At 34.8% G+C, this 14,853-nt stretch overlaps 1 protein-coding gene across 1 annotated transcript in view; it reads left to right on the top strand.

Moving 5' to 3' along the window:
- The window catches only part of LOC145979600 (uncharacterized), a 279,253-nt gene that overhangs the window by 199,883 nt on the left and 64,517 nt on the right, over window positions 1–14,853 (top strand). Inside the window, exons 19-20 of the mRNA XM_083112566.1 lie at window positions 5,247–5,371; window positions 13,940–14,138. Coding sequence (XP_082968692.1) covers window positions 5,247–5,371; window positions 13,940–14,138 — 324 coding nt within the window. The remainder of the gene's footprint in view (window positions 1–5,246; window positions 5,372–13,939; window positions 14,139–14,853) is intronic.

Below are 14,853 nucleotides of genomic sequence, written 5' to 3'. Positions count from 1 at the left end.
CAAGCATGATCCTCAAGTTGCAAATGCAGCCATAAAAGCCATGGAAAGGCACTTCTGATACTTAACCGAAAAATATGCTGTGTTCTCTCTATTTTCAAACAGACTTTCCTCTTCAGAACGGCAGCAGATTGCTCGAACATTGCTCCGAATTCCTCGACCAAAAGAGTTTGAAAGGGGCCATCCAACTTTTCCTATTTTTAGCCACAGTACAAAACTATCATCCCTTATTGGGCCTAAATCCTGGTACTTGTTTCACAGTATGGGAATTGGCGGCGACTGGCTAAGAAAACCTGTTAGTGAATGGCATAATGATCCCAATTACCAAGAAGCTGAGACATAGTGTGGCATGTCAAAGTGGTGAATGATCTGTCGGAACGGGCTGTGAAACTAATCCAAGACTTCTCAACTAGCGTTACCAATGATGAAACACAAAAACAGTTCTTATTGCAAGTGGTCGAATATCACCGCAAAAAAATTCCCAGCTCTCAAAAAGAGACATTAAAGAACTTAACAGCACTCTCCTCCACAAAACCATAAATCCAGTAAAGTGATTTCATATGATTTTGTGTACACTATTACCATACTTGTTAGTTACTATATATGTAGTTTGTCTTCTCTGTATAATAAACTGTCTTATATTGCAAACATTTTTGTCATGATTTTAGTGTAGGAAAACCATGATTAATAAACCAAATCAGTTAATCGTGTTGGGCGGGGGTCAAAACATCACCAAATGATCTAAAATTTGGTATGCATTCATATTTTGCCAGTAGAAACAACATAGGAGGGGTGCACCATATAATTTTTAAAAATATTTTTTCCCCATACCTACATGCAATGCCCTAGCCCTCATTGCCAAAGAACACTGCAATTTATAAAATGCTTTGTAACATTTTGCAAATCATGCGAATATGTGATACCATAAACGGTTGTTTAGAGCTAGCCGAAAATTTCATAAAGTGACTGAAGAGAAAACTAATAAGATAGTGGACCAATTGAGTCGGAAGCGAGCTAAAGAAGGAGCTGAAAATCACGAGAAATTACACTTCATTATAGAAACAATTATTCTCTGCGGCCGTCAAGAAGTTGCCCTTCATGGACCGGATGACTTTGGAAACGTGATGAAGTCTAAAGAGGGTGAAATAAAGTACAGTAATTTCTGTGCCTTACTACAGTTCTGTGTAAGTGCAGGTGACATGGTGCTTCAGAAACATTTGGAATCGGGTGCATTCATTTCAAAGTACACAAGCCCTACCATTCAGAATGAGTTAATTATGATAGGTGGTGACATAACTAAGAAAGAGGTAGTGGAGAAAGTGAATGCTGCCGAATGTTTCTCTGGCATGGCAGACGACACTACATACATTTCTCGAATTGAACAGGTATCTGTTTGGTTTGGTTTGATTTGGTGTTTTAAGTCCACTTTGTGCACAGTAAGGCTAATCGGGACTGGACCTACAGTTTAAAGTGGGATCCGAACCACTATGTGCCTCCACCGGGTATCGAACCCGGGACCCCTTGATTACAAGGCGAACAGGTATCTGTAAATGTGTGCATTATGTAGATGTGAAGGAAGGTAAAATTGGCCAAGACTTCCTTGAATTTGTTCCAGCAGTCGATCTTAAGGGCTTGGCCACACTGCTTTCTGCAACCTTAAAATGAAATAACATAAACTGTAATTTCTTGGTTCAACAGGGAGTCAGCCATGAGCGGTTATCTTCATGGTGTTAATGAATATATTAAGAAGGACCACGCCATGGCTCTTTATGTCCATTGTAGTGCTCATTCCTTGAACCTTGCCTTGGCAAATTCCTGTACTCTATCGCCCATACGCAATTGACTAGGAAGCATTCACTCTGTTGCAAATTTATTCGGCTCGTCTCCTCAAAGAAACGAAGCTCTAAAAACAGCAATAAAAGAAAACCTTTCAGAATGTCAACATGGAACTCTGTTAGGTCTTTGTAAAACAGGATGGGTCCATAAGCACAAGAGTGTTATCCAATTTTAATTGTTGTACCCAGCTGTAGTGAATGCACTGGAGTTACTAGAATCATCTACAAACAAAGAGACTGCTCAAAAGGCATGCCAATTGCTAAGTGCTATTAAAGGAGCTAAATTCGTTTTTTCCCCTCCTGATTTTGGAGAACATATCTTTTTATACCCTGACTCTATGTACGTAGATAACTCCATGCTGTAAATGCTGACTTAGCAGAAGCTTGCAACCATGTAGACTACATTATCAATACTTTATATGCCCTAACTAACTAACTAACTAACTCTCTAGCCTTCTTAAACCCAAAGGTTCATGGCTGCAGCAACACAGGCCTTCCATCTGTCCCTATCTTGAGCAAGATTTATATACTCTTTTCCATCCCTACCGATTTCCTTTAGGTCCATCTCTACGTTGTCCCTCCAAACTTCGTCTTGGCCTTCCTATAGGTCTCTTACCATCAGGTTTCCCAACAAGAATCCTGCAAACTCCTCTTTCCTCTCCCATTCGTGCCACATGGCCTGCCCACCTAAGTCTTCTTGATTTAATTATTCTAATAATATCTGGACATGAATACAACTTATGTAGTTCTAAATTATGTAACCTTCTCCACTCACCTGTCTCCTCATCCCTTTTAGGTCCAAATATTTTCCTAAGGATCTTATTTTCAAATACTCTCAATTTATGTTCCTCTTGCAATGTAAGGGACCAAGTTTCACACCCATATAATACTACAGGCAAAATTACTGTTTTGTATATTTTAACTTTTAGTTTGTTAGATAATAAACGAGAAGACAAAAGTTTATGAAGAGAGAAGTAACATGCATTTCCTGAATTAAGCCTACTTTTTATTTCCTCTTTAATATAATTTTCATTTGTTAATATTACTCCTAAGTATTTGAATTTGGAAACTGGTTCAAACGAGTTGCTATTAATAATTAGATTTTGATTATTACCTAACACTTGGTTTCGGCCTGTAAGCATATATTTAGTTTTCTCTTTGCTAACTTCCAAACCTATCTCTTTAGCAGTTTTGAAAAATATTTTAGCATTATTCTTAATTGTATTTATATCATCCCCTAATAAGTCTACATCATCTGCATATGCTAACAACTGAGTCACACCGTTTAATTTTAGTCCTTCTTTAGTTTCTTTTACCTTCCTAACAGCATATTCTAAGGCAAAATTAAAGAGCAATGGAGATAATGCATCTCCTTGTTTTAACCCATCATGAATTGTAAATTTGTTATACACATTAATACCCAAACGAATTTTACATTCTGTTTCACTGGTGCATACTTTTATCATACTAACAAGCTTCTTAGGTATTCCAAACTCGACTAATATATTATATAATTTATCTCTTTTGACCGAATCATATGCTTTTTTGAAATCAATGAATAGCTGATGGACATTTTGATTATATTCCCACTTCTTTTCAAGTGTCTGTCTGATTGAAAATATAGAAGAGGAATTCAAGAAGATTTTGGTCTATGCCATTTGCATGGTCAGTGAAAATGTTGGCCATATGGATTTTGCAAGGATCATGAAAAGACAAGCTCATAGAGACAATATCCCCTCTATGACCTGTGAGGAGTATTATAAGATGAATATTTTTCCAATGACACAGGACATTGATCTCTTCTTTGCAAAATGTCATCCAAGTAAATGTGTAACAACCAATAGTGAGGACCTGAAGGAATGAATAGGCTTTTATAAAAACTGCCTTCCAGAGCCCAGTATTGCCCACACTGAATTTACGGTGTGGAAATCAAAATGGGAGAAGCACAACACACAACCTAAGTCTGCTATAGAAGGATTTGTGCAGTGCAATTCTTCATTATTTTCCAACATCAGTAAATTTCTACAGATACTAGCTCCAGGCTCCAGTTTCCACTTCTTCACCGGAAAGGACATTTTCATCACTCAGACAACTGAAGACTTATCTTCGAAATTCCACCAGTTAAAATCGACTCAATGGTCTGGCATTGATGTCTGTTCATCGCAACATAAAGATAAACCCTGAGTATGTGCTTGACCAATTTTCAAAGCGTTCTCGGCATTTTGTATTGTAGCTTCCATTTTGGTGAGTTGTTCTCCCTTTATTATTATTATCATCATCATCATCATGATGATCATTATTGTAGTAGAAAAGTTTGAATTTGACTTTTGTGTGTGTCACATTTTAAATATTATGGCTGCCACATATTATTCATTTCTGTATCCACTAACTGCTTTCTTTCTTGCGAGAACATACTTGAAGCATTAAGTAGGAGTTTTCTGTATTATTTTCAAAAATTTACTGCATATAAGTTTCTATTTTAGTTATTTTATGTTGCTTTTCTACTTTGTGGGTTAACCGCGACGATGAGAATGTACCCATGCTTGACTAGAGTTCAAACCTGGAACCCCCTAACTTCATACGTTACTCTTACTATTCCTGCAGGCTGGCTAGCATAGTATTTAAATTTAACCAATATTCGATGCCATGAAACACATATAGTGTTTAGTGACTGCATGTAATACTATTAACTACATGATTAATTATGGTTAACCCCCCCCCCCAAATATTTTTCTGTCTATGACCAGGTAACTCAGTAACAGGATATTGTCACAGAATAGCAAGAACTTTAGTTTTTTCCCCCTGATTTTACTTCAATTCTTTACCAAAATTTTAGAAGGTAGTTAACTCTGTTTTTTTTGTTGTTTTTTTTACATTTTGTAACAAAGTAAAAATCTATGAAATGCTTGCAGAAAACAAATTACTACATTGTGTATCCGATTTTAGGTTTCAAATATTATCAGACAATTACAAGTATTTCTTCAAAATAAAACAAACATTGTATTCTACTACGCACAAAGAAATGACACCAGTATGGTGCCATTGTATAAAAGTATGCTTTTCAGATGTAATACTATATTGCCAATGCAAATATTACCTTTAAACACAAGAATTAATGGTGCCAAATTTACCACCCAATCTTTCTGAGATAAAATATTAGAGAGAATAAGGAAATATACCAGATTTTACATATTTATAAAACTAATGGATTACATGTCTGTTGTTTCATGTATCTAATTTCACAAGCTTTTTTGCAGTTTTCTATTGAGTTTGCAAATTCTAAATAGTAATTGCAATGTATCTAACTTCTGACTCAAATTGGTGCATTAACTTTGTTATTAGAGAGTATGAGAAAATGCACATTGTTTGCCAAAATGTTTAGAGTAATATTGCTTTAATACCTTTTATTTTTAGCTTACACTGTTCTGTCTTCTTCTCCTCATTTGATGAGCTCAGACTATACAAGTCTAGCTATAAGATTTAACAGTTCTGACTACAAGGGCAAAGGTACACCAATTTATTACCAGCTTCAATTTAAGGTAAGTCATATTAGAAATATAAAACTGGTTCATTGCATTAATTTTCTTTCTGTCCTAAATGTCTCTTTATGATATAAACCTCACCTAGAAAATAGTTTCCAGTAATTATTAGAAATATATACTGCTTTTAAAATAAGTATCAAACACATACTACAATTAAAACCAAAAATGTTTGACAAAATTTTTCTGGATTACGATTTTAAAAATTTATCCTCAATGGTTGTATGAGCCTAACCTGTGTTCTCCTTCCCCCTTCTCTCTCTCATTGTGTCTGTGTTTGTGTGTTCATGTCCATAAAATTGTATTGTTCTCATAATGAGTAACAATCATCGAATCATCATCATGTCTTATTCTCATTCCCTCTCACTTGTTTCACGTAACATAACATGCTCATATTATCTTTCTTCCAACATTTTCTTACTGAAATTAACATGTTAACTATATTTGTATGAAACAAGTACTATATGCCCAGAAAATAAATGCTTGGTTGATGGTGGTGTTGCAAGCAAAACTCCAAAGATGAAAAATTTTGAGGTCAAATGTGTGACTGGACACATCATTGCCACCTCAGTTTTTTTTAAAACTAAGACATTCTCTTTTCTGTGAGTTGTGTCCCAATAAAGTATTCAATAAGGATCTCCATGGGTGGCAGAAGGTAAAAAAATGTATCGGTCTGGAAAAACAACTACATCTGAAAGAAAATAAGCGAAAAAAAAATTGAGTCGCCAGTAGTGAAACAATTCGAAAACTTACATGATAAGTAAACAAATACCTACCAATAGGAGGTGTAGGTGAGTGGTTAGTGTTACGGCTTCACACTCTGAAGGATGCAGTGTTTGAGCCCAGCTAGGGATTTTTTTTTTTTTAGTTACCAATGAGGCACCAACATGAGTGTGTTTGAATCCACATTTAGACAGTGATTTTTTCTTAATCTGTAACCACAGTTCATGAATTTTTAATCCATGATTTCACCTGCTAATTCCGAAAACCACCTTAGATTTTTCCTTCTTAAATAAATAAAAAAATAATAAATAACCCATGGCGTGACATCTCTCGAAGGGCCTTGGCCTATCTCTCTACTCATATAGCTACTTTTTGTTTTAAAAATGGAAATTCTATTCATAACTCAATCAATATTTTTTTTCAATGAAAGCTCGAATTTTTGACGTGGCTGCTAGGAATTTCCACATTAACATTCCACTGTTTCTTGATCTTGCGTGATATGCAAAGCAAAAACTGTGTGTCTCGTTCACATGACTTTCCACATATGTAAAAAAATCTGCTTTTGACGAGAGGCGAACCCAGGACCATTGGTATGTTGGGAAGTTATCATACCGACTTGACCACAATGTCATGTTCACAAAGCATTTCATTTGTCCACTTATGTGTCTGTAAAGAAAATATTATACGCCTTTATATGTAATTCGACAATAAATGCAAGTTTAGGTATTTAACGGAAGTGTAGGGAAATAGGGATCATGCACAGAGAAGCTTGTTTTGCACGATATAATTCACACACATAAAATTAGTTCCTTGATTGCTCTGCAATAGGACGTTACCCAAAGGGTCGTGGAAGAGTGGTCTCTGCCTCAACGTGTAGCATTCACGATACGATATATGACTATATGACATCATACCTTTGTTCAATCACAATCAAACCTTCTGTGCAGTGGAGAGACGAGTAATTTTGTAAGCAAGGGATATTGATGTCGGCCGGGAGGGGGGGAGGTGATGATATTCTTTCAATTTTTAAGAAACGTTTGTATGTGGATAGGGAATGATGAGTGCTGTGATACAAAGTCGATATCTTATTTGCTCACTGCATGTATACAATGCCTAAAACTACATAATTTTTCAAGGTATAAAACAACATAAATCATTTACTATTTTAATAGAAACTGAAGAAATATAAATAAAACATTGCAAGAGACATCACTTTATGAAATGACAGCTTCCCACGAGGCTACTAACAATTACAACATTAACGTTTGCGTCTGTTTATGGATTTAGAGGGAAGATTTAATAGCATAGCTTCATCAGTAAACCCATGATGCACAAGAAAGTAATATAGTTACATCACTTCTATGCAAACATTAGATTTAAATAATACACTATTAACATTTCTATTATTATTACATTAACTCTATTTATGTTTCATTTTATGGTTTGAACTTTATTAAAGTAGTTTTGTATTGAGCAGTTTCCATTAAAAATAAATACATTTGTCATCAAATACTCAATAAAATTTTTTACAGGCTTGCATTAGTTGGCATTCTAGCCTTAAAAAACAGTGCTATGGGGAGAATCGAACTGGGGACCCTTTGTGTGGTGAGCAGGTATCATAGTGACCAGACCACACCATGCTTCTTGATTTATCGCTTATATGCTCCTACCCATTTGTTGATATGATATGATATGTTTTATTTGCATGCAAGGACTACAATTTTGTACAAGTAGGTACATCTGTAGTATAGGACATGTCAAATAGAAGTACATAATAATAAATTTTCGTAATTTTAACATTAGATACACACATATATATTGGTGTATTATAACCTTTGCATATAAAGATATTATACTTGACAATTTTAGTTTGAGGTGCAACAGCAAGCTCTGCATGTATGGTAACTAACTATACCTTTTAACATTTATCTTGGTTACACATAGTAGTATAGGACATGTCAAATAGAAGTACATGATAATAAAGTTTGGTAATTTTAACATAAGATACACACATATATATTGGTGTATTATGACCCTTGCATATAAAGATATTATACTTGACAATTTTAGTTTGATGTGCAACAGCAAGCTCTGCATGTTTGGTAACTAAAACCATACCTTTTAACATTTATTCTGGTTACACATACACAAGACCTGGAGTCCTTCACACTCTGTATGCATTCAAAGGATGAGTGTTGCCTCTGTATATTTTTGTACGCTGTAAAATGAATGTTTAATTAGCATGGTTTTGATTTGATTTTTAAACCTTTCCACTTTTGGTTTGTGTCTTAACTCTCTGGGCAATTTGTTATACAGGTCAACTGCTGAGTTTTTAGGTCCCTTCTTGTAGAGACTTTTATCTTTATGTCTCGTGTTCAGGCTATGGATATCTTCATTGGTTTCGAAAGTACTAATATTTTGTTAGATGTATACCAAACATTCATGTACAAATAGGGTAATGTCAACAAGCGGAAGTTATGGAAGAGATTTCTGCAAGAATATTTCCCATTGACCCCTGCCACAATTCGAAGTGCTCTTTTTTTGTAATTTAAACAGTATGGAGCTATGTGCATTGTTTCCCCAGCTCATGATTCTATACCTTATTACTGATTAGAGACTTCTGACAGACCAAAAGCTGGTAATTTTTACCATTACACACAGTGCAAAACAAACTTTACTTAATTTTTGTTGAAGCATGTCAATGTGGTTTGAGAATTTCAAGTGTTCATCGAAAACAATACCCAGAAATGTAGTTTCTTTTGCATGCTTTAAGTCTGTATTTTGGGACTTAACATTAATATTTAAGTGTTTTTTTTTGTTTGAGAGGCTGTAAAATTGATGTAATTTGTTTTGGTTGTATTTAGGATTAAATTATTTCCTTGAAACCAGCTAAGCTTTAGCAATGTGTCATATACTTTATTTTTTAAGGCATGCTCACAGTGATCTGTTAATATAATGTTTGAGTCATCTGCATACAGTATAGCCTGTGCCTCATCCAAAAGTTTTGGAATTTCGTTTACATAGAGCAGGAATAGGAAAGGTCCAAGTATCCTGCCTTGGGGAACTCCACAATTTATTTTTTGAACTGGAGATTGATTATATATTGTATTTCCATCAGCATTTAAGTAACATATTTCTACAAATTGTTTTCTTTCATGATATGATCTAAACCATTTATGTGCTAGTCCTCGTATGTCATAATTTTCTAGTTTGTTTAGGAGCATTTCGTGATTGACTTGAGTCAAAGGCTTTTGTCAGGTCACAGAAAATCCCAAGCGTGTGTTTGCAGTTATCAAATGATTCACCCACTTGTTCAATGAGATCAATCAGGGCTTTATTTGTGCTATTTTGCTTTGTGAAACCATGTTGTGTCTTGCTTAGTACTGAATACTTTTCACAGAATTTTTCAACTTTTATTAACATTGCATGTTCAAAAATTTTTGAGAACACAGAAAGTTGTGATATAGATCTATAATTGGCTACATCTTTTGGATCATTTTTCTTGTATATCGGTTTTACAATTGCTATTTTTAGTCTGTCAGGAAAGATACCTGTTTCAAAGGAATGATTTATGATGTGTAGGAGAGGTTTACAAAGCTGTTTGTAGCAACATTTAATCAGAAAATCTGGTATTTCATCAAATCCAAATGAATGCTTGTTTTTTAATGACCTGAATATTTCGCTTAATTCTAGTTCAGAAATGGATATGAAGATTGATTTTTCATTTTTTAGAGCTGTGAAAGCCTTTGCGCCTGTCTTGGTCATCTCTTTATTTTGGCCAGCACATGGTACTGAGTTTATAAATAAGGCGTTGAATACATTTGCTACATCATATGGATTAGTTAACTCTTTGCCTTTTACATTTAATGTTATGTTTTTTCTTGTGTTTGAGTGTGGACATGTTACACTTCGGATTATATCCCACATGGCTTTACATTTGTTATCAGATGTTTGTATCCTTATGTCATTAGTCTGATTTTTGCCTGCTTTAATACTAATTGGTATGTTTTCTTATACTTTTTGTAGTAGGCTATAAAATTTGGGTCATTATTTACTTTACTTTCTGCATGAAGTAATTTTATTTTTCTGCTAGATATTTTTATTCAATTTGTTATCCAGGATTTTTTCTTTATTTTTTACATTTACTTGTTTTATAGGAAAGCATTCATTGTAGAGTAGGCAAATTTTATTTAGGAGGACATTGAATTTCTTATTTGTGCAGGGTAGTTGATAAATGGCATCCCACCTTTCTTCCCCTAGCTTCTGTATGAATATATCAATTGTCTCCTTTATGTATAGTTTTTTTTGTATATTTTCTTTGTTGCTTTTGACTCAGTTATTTTTTTTGTTCCTACACTCTAGTGAAAGAAATTGTGCTTCATGATCAGAATAATGTACACTTACATTTTTACACTGGTTCTTTTTTGCTTCTCAGTGGATGATCATGTGGTCTATTAATGAAACTGAGGTTGGTGTTATTCGTGTAGGAGAGTTGGTAACTTGTTTGTGTCATCACAAAGTGTACCTTATGCCCTGCCCTGTGTCTTTTAGGAAGTCAATGTTCAGATCCCCACATATTATACTTTCTGATTCTAGTGCTATTAGTTCATCCAAAAGCATTGTTAATTTTTGTATAAAAGTTGCATAATCTCCCTCTGGTGTTCTATAGCAACAGATAACCAAGATTTTAAGGTCAATGAGATATATGATGCTGAATTCAAAGTTTGTTTCAATTGGTTGTACTCTTTTGGGGATAATTTCTTTCACTGTTACACCTAGTTTAACAAACATGCTGGTACCTCTGTGCCTAATCATTGATCTACTGGAGAAGCTTATTAGTTGATAATTGTAAATTTGTGCAAATTTGATTTCATCTTTTGAGAGCCTGTGCTCTATAATGCATAGACCTTGTACCATTTCAGTTGCTTCTTTTATGAGAAGATCCAAATTTAGTATTTTACCTGATATACCCTGAACATTTAAATGATATACATTTACACAGTTTCTATAATTATTGTCCTTTACATAGTAACTATCTCTTATTGGTGGATTTTTGTTCTCATTTATGTCACTTATATTATTTACCATAAAAAATCGTCACTGTACTTTTTGGGCATACATATCTGATTGCTACTCGAGGAGTTTTTTCCATTGGATTTTCACTGTACACTGCACACTGCACATCACACATTTCATTACCCGTTTTTCCATTATGTTTATTCTTCTGGGCAGCACTAACATTCTTCATAGATAAAGGTACTTCTCTTGGGGATGTTGTACTTCTTTTCCTTGTTCGATCCTCGTAGCTTCATTTATTTCCTCTTCTGTTATCTTGATCGAAGAAGTTGGTTGCTTCTTATTAGAATTTTTTGGTAGTGGAGCCAGAAGAGGAGCTGAACTACGGGGAAGGATGTGCAGACTTTGGCAACTTTTGAGTTTGCATGATTTACTTCAAGGTTAACACATGAAGTTGAGATCAGGTCGTGCCTTTTTGGGATTGTACAGACAATAATATTTGTATGCTGCACTGTGTCAAATCATTTTTTCAGTGTTAGTATTGCCATTTTGGTCTCATTTTTGGCCACGTCATTTGACCCCCCCCTCCCCCCATTATAACTGCATAGTCTTCTTTACCAAAGTCCTGGCACTTGATGGCTAATGAACTTAATACTTCACTCATTTGCGCCCCTGGTTTCATGAATACAGAAACTTGATATTTATTCTCCGAACACTTTTCTGCTAGTTTTCCTGCTATGCCATGGCTGTGACTATCTCCTACAATCAGCAATTTGCCCTTGCACTTTTTATTTTGATGAACTATGTTTTCTAGAGTGGACTTTTTTGATCGGTTATTGGTTATGTTTCCCTTATCCTTTATGCTTGATCTACGTGTGCTCTTATTATTTACTGCCTCAGATTTTTTCAAGTTTGATTTTGATGAGATTTCATTTTTGGAAGTTATGGTGTTGAGTTCTACATTGTCTAGAACCTTAAATGAGTTTCTGTGAACAAATTTGTTTTGTACACTGTGGGTTTCTTCTTCTTCTCTTGTGGACAAGTTTGTCGGTTTCCTTTTTATGTTGCGTTTTACAACTTCCGTCCATGTTTTGGGGTGTTTCGCATTTTCTAGCTTCTTGTCTTGTCTCTTTTATTCTCTTAGAATGTCTAATTTATCCATTTCGAGTAATTTTATGATTTCATTCTTGGTCGCAAGTTCCAGTTGGAGAATCTCAACCTCTCGCTTTACTTTAACACAATCAGAGCACGTATGCATTTTTGTCAATTTTTTAACACTTACACTCTCACTTTCACTGTTTCTAGACAAAAGTTTTTATTCTTAAAACTAACTGATCTATGCGTGCTTTTTTAGAATATTGTTTCTTTACACTTGTTACCTGAAAAATGTTTTTTTTTCTTGAGCTTACTTGCAACGTCTACACAGGTGCCGCCATATTGCAATATTCTATCTGCTAATCATAATAAGTATACGTATTACAATCAAATTAGTGTTCCTCGAAACTACAAACACAATGTTTTCTTGTTAACTCTACATATTGTAAATGAGGAATTTAGAATTCGGTCACATATAGGATAGCCTCTGTCGTGTATGATTTAACAGTCCATTGAAGAAGACTGTGAGTTGAGCATGCGCAGTTCTACAATTGACAAACTTCGTGATTCCAGTCTGAGCCCACAATTCACACACTGAACGCGAAGGTTCTCTCAGCAGTATGACGTCATCCTTGGTTGTTTTGCAGCGGGGTGCCCAAGAATTTGTAAAGGAGGTATAGGCAGTGGCGTATCAAGGGGTGGGCAAAGTGGGCGACTGCCCGGGGCCTTGCATCTCTTGGGGTTGATACAAAAAATGTATTAAATAGAAGTGAGGGAAGAAAGATGGAACAGGCTATTTTTTGTAGGAAATAACATTTAAAAATTCTCCTTTTATTTGGCTTTAAACTCTAGTTAAATCAAATCAGGGGCGTAACATACAGGCTCTAAAAATTATTGTCATATTCCTGATGTGTAACGTTTTTGCAAACATTCACGATATCTTGCATGGACATTTTTACTCATTTATTCATTTCTCGAATACAAAGCAATAGTTCTTGTCTTTTCTTCTTTATTTTCTTGCACTCCCAATTTTAATATGTTAACAATAAAGCACTTCCAACTGGCACGAAGTAAGTGCAAGGCATTTAAATGCTGGGTTGTTTGCAATTCAAGAAGGTAATGGATAATATAAGCAGTTCTTACTTCCTTCTTACAGCTTCTTATTTCAACTCCCGGAAAACAAAGAAAGACATTATTAGAGTGAGTGAAATTACTAAATATAATTTTCTTCAATAATCTATTATATATTGCCTCCTGTTAGAAGTAATTTAGTATTGGAGATACTACACGAAAAACACATCTTCAGTGCCATCGATGAGGAATTAGATTTATCGTATTTTGCTACTTATAAATGTCGACAATTACGTAATAAAAAAACAGTCGGCTCTAAAAACAAACCAACTTGAAATTTTGCCTTAAGGATCATCAGCAATCTTGCAAACTTTGTTAACATACACTAGTTTAATTTTACAAGCTGGATTAGAGTCTGCAACTCAGAACTAGACTTCTGTGGCAACTTATTCTCTCCCATCTACATTACTGTGACAAAACTCACGTAGTATTGTAAATGTGAAGTGTCATTGATACATGTTGCAAACCATTTCTCATACCATCGTTAGTTCCAGATTTGGCCACAGCCACTGAGCATTTAGTTTCTGGATATATAGTACTACTGCTATAGATATTTAAATAGTATTGGAATGATTGTATGTTTTGCTGTGATTTTTTTCCTAGGAACTACATGAACAAAACTGGATGGAAATTCAATTCCATGCATTCCCTGAAACCATCGCTCATGGAATAGTTGAAAAAAATATCAGTGGACTTCTTCCTGGCCACACCTACAATTTAAGAGTCGTTCTATTAGACAAAGATGGAAGCTCCTATGAGAAAGAGGATGTACCTTCATTGCAGGCGAACACCAAATGTGATGGTATGTGATGCAAACAACACCCGATCTTCTTCTCCTGTGCTATTTTCATGTAACAATAAAAGCACATCTTGTAATTCATGGTGGGTAAAATGATAAATGCAGTTTTAGTATTGCGTACAGGTAATGCTCCGTATTTCTGTGTTTTAATAGGTTTCCTGATTAATTACAAAGGACCACTGCCTTCATTAACACCACAGTGCACAAGCTCTTTTTGAAAATGTAATTACATGCACGTTTGGCATAAGGAAAGTCATTTTAGATCTCATAGCTTTTATTGAACATTCACCTTACATCCTGTTTGATTACAATGCCACTTCGTGGAAATGTTCTGTTTTGTAAACAAAGAGCAAACCTCAGACCGTGCAAGATGTAAAACACTAGTTGGTTTACAAAATGCAATCAGTGACGGCTTGTAACCACAGATTTGCACACATTATTAGCATTTTACCAACTAGGATGATGTTTACAAACAATGAAATCAGTGTGTGCATGTAATCACACATTCACAATTATCTCAAAAACTGCTCGATTGCAGACCATGTTTACTGAGACTTTTTTGCTTCTATTATCATGTACTGTCACCTGTGTCAGTTTGTGCTATTACTTATGAGACACCCTGTATAATCACAAATAATGTATTAATGCTTCAGCAACAATATTTTATTTTCTCATTTTACACACCACTGAAGATTTGGCTAAAGATCTGTAATGATTG

This window comes from Lepisma saccharinum, chromosome 26 (assembly GCF_977018435.1).
Source record: "Lepisma saccharinum chromosome 26, izLepSacc3.1, whole genome shotgun sequence".
Taxonomy (NCBI): Eukaryota; Metazoa; Arthropoda; class Insecta; order Zygentoma; family Lepismatidae; genus Lepisma; species Lepisma saccharinum.
The sequence above is the reverse complement of the archived record's forward strand: the minus strand, read 5'-3'. Positions and strand labels throughout refer to the sequence as shown.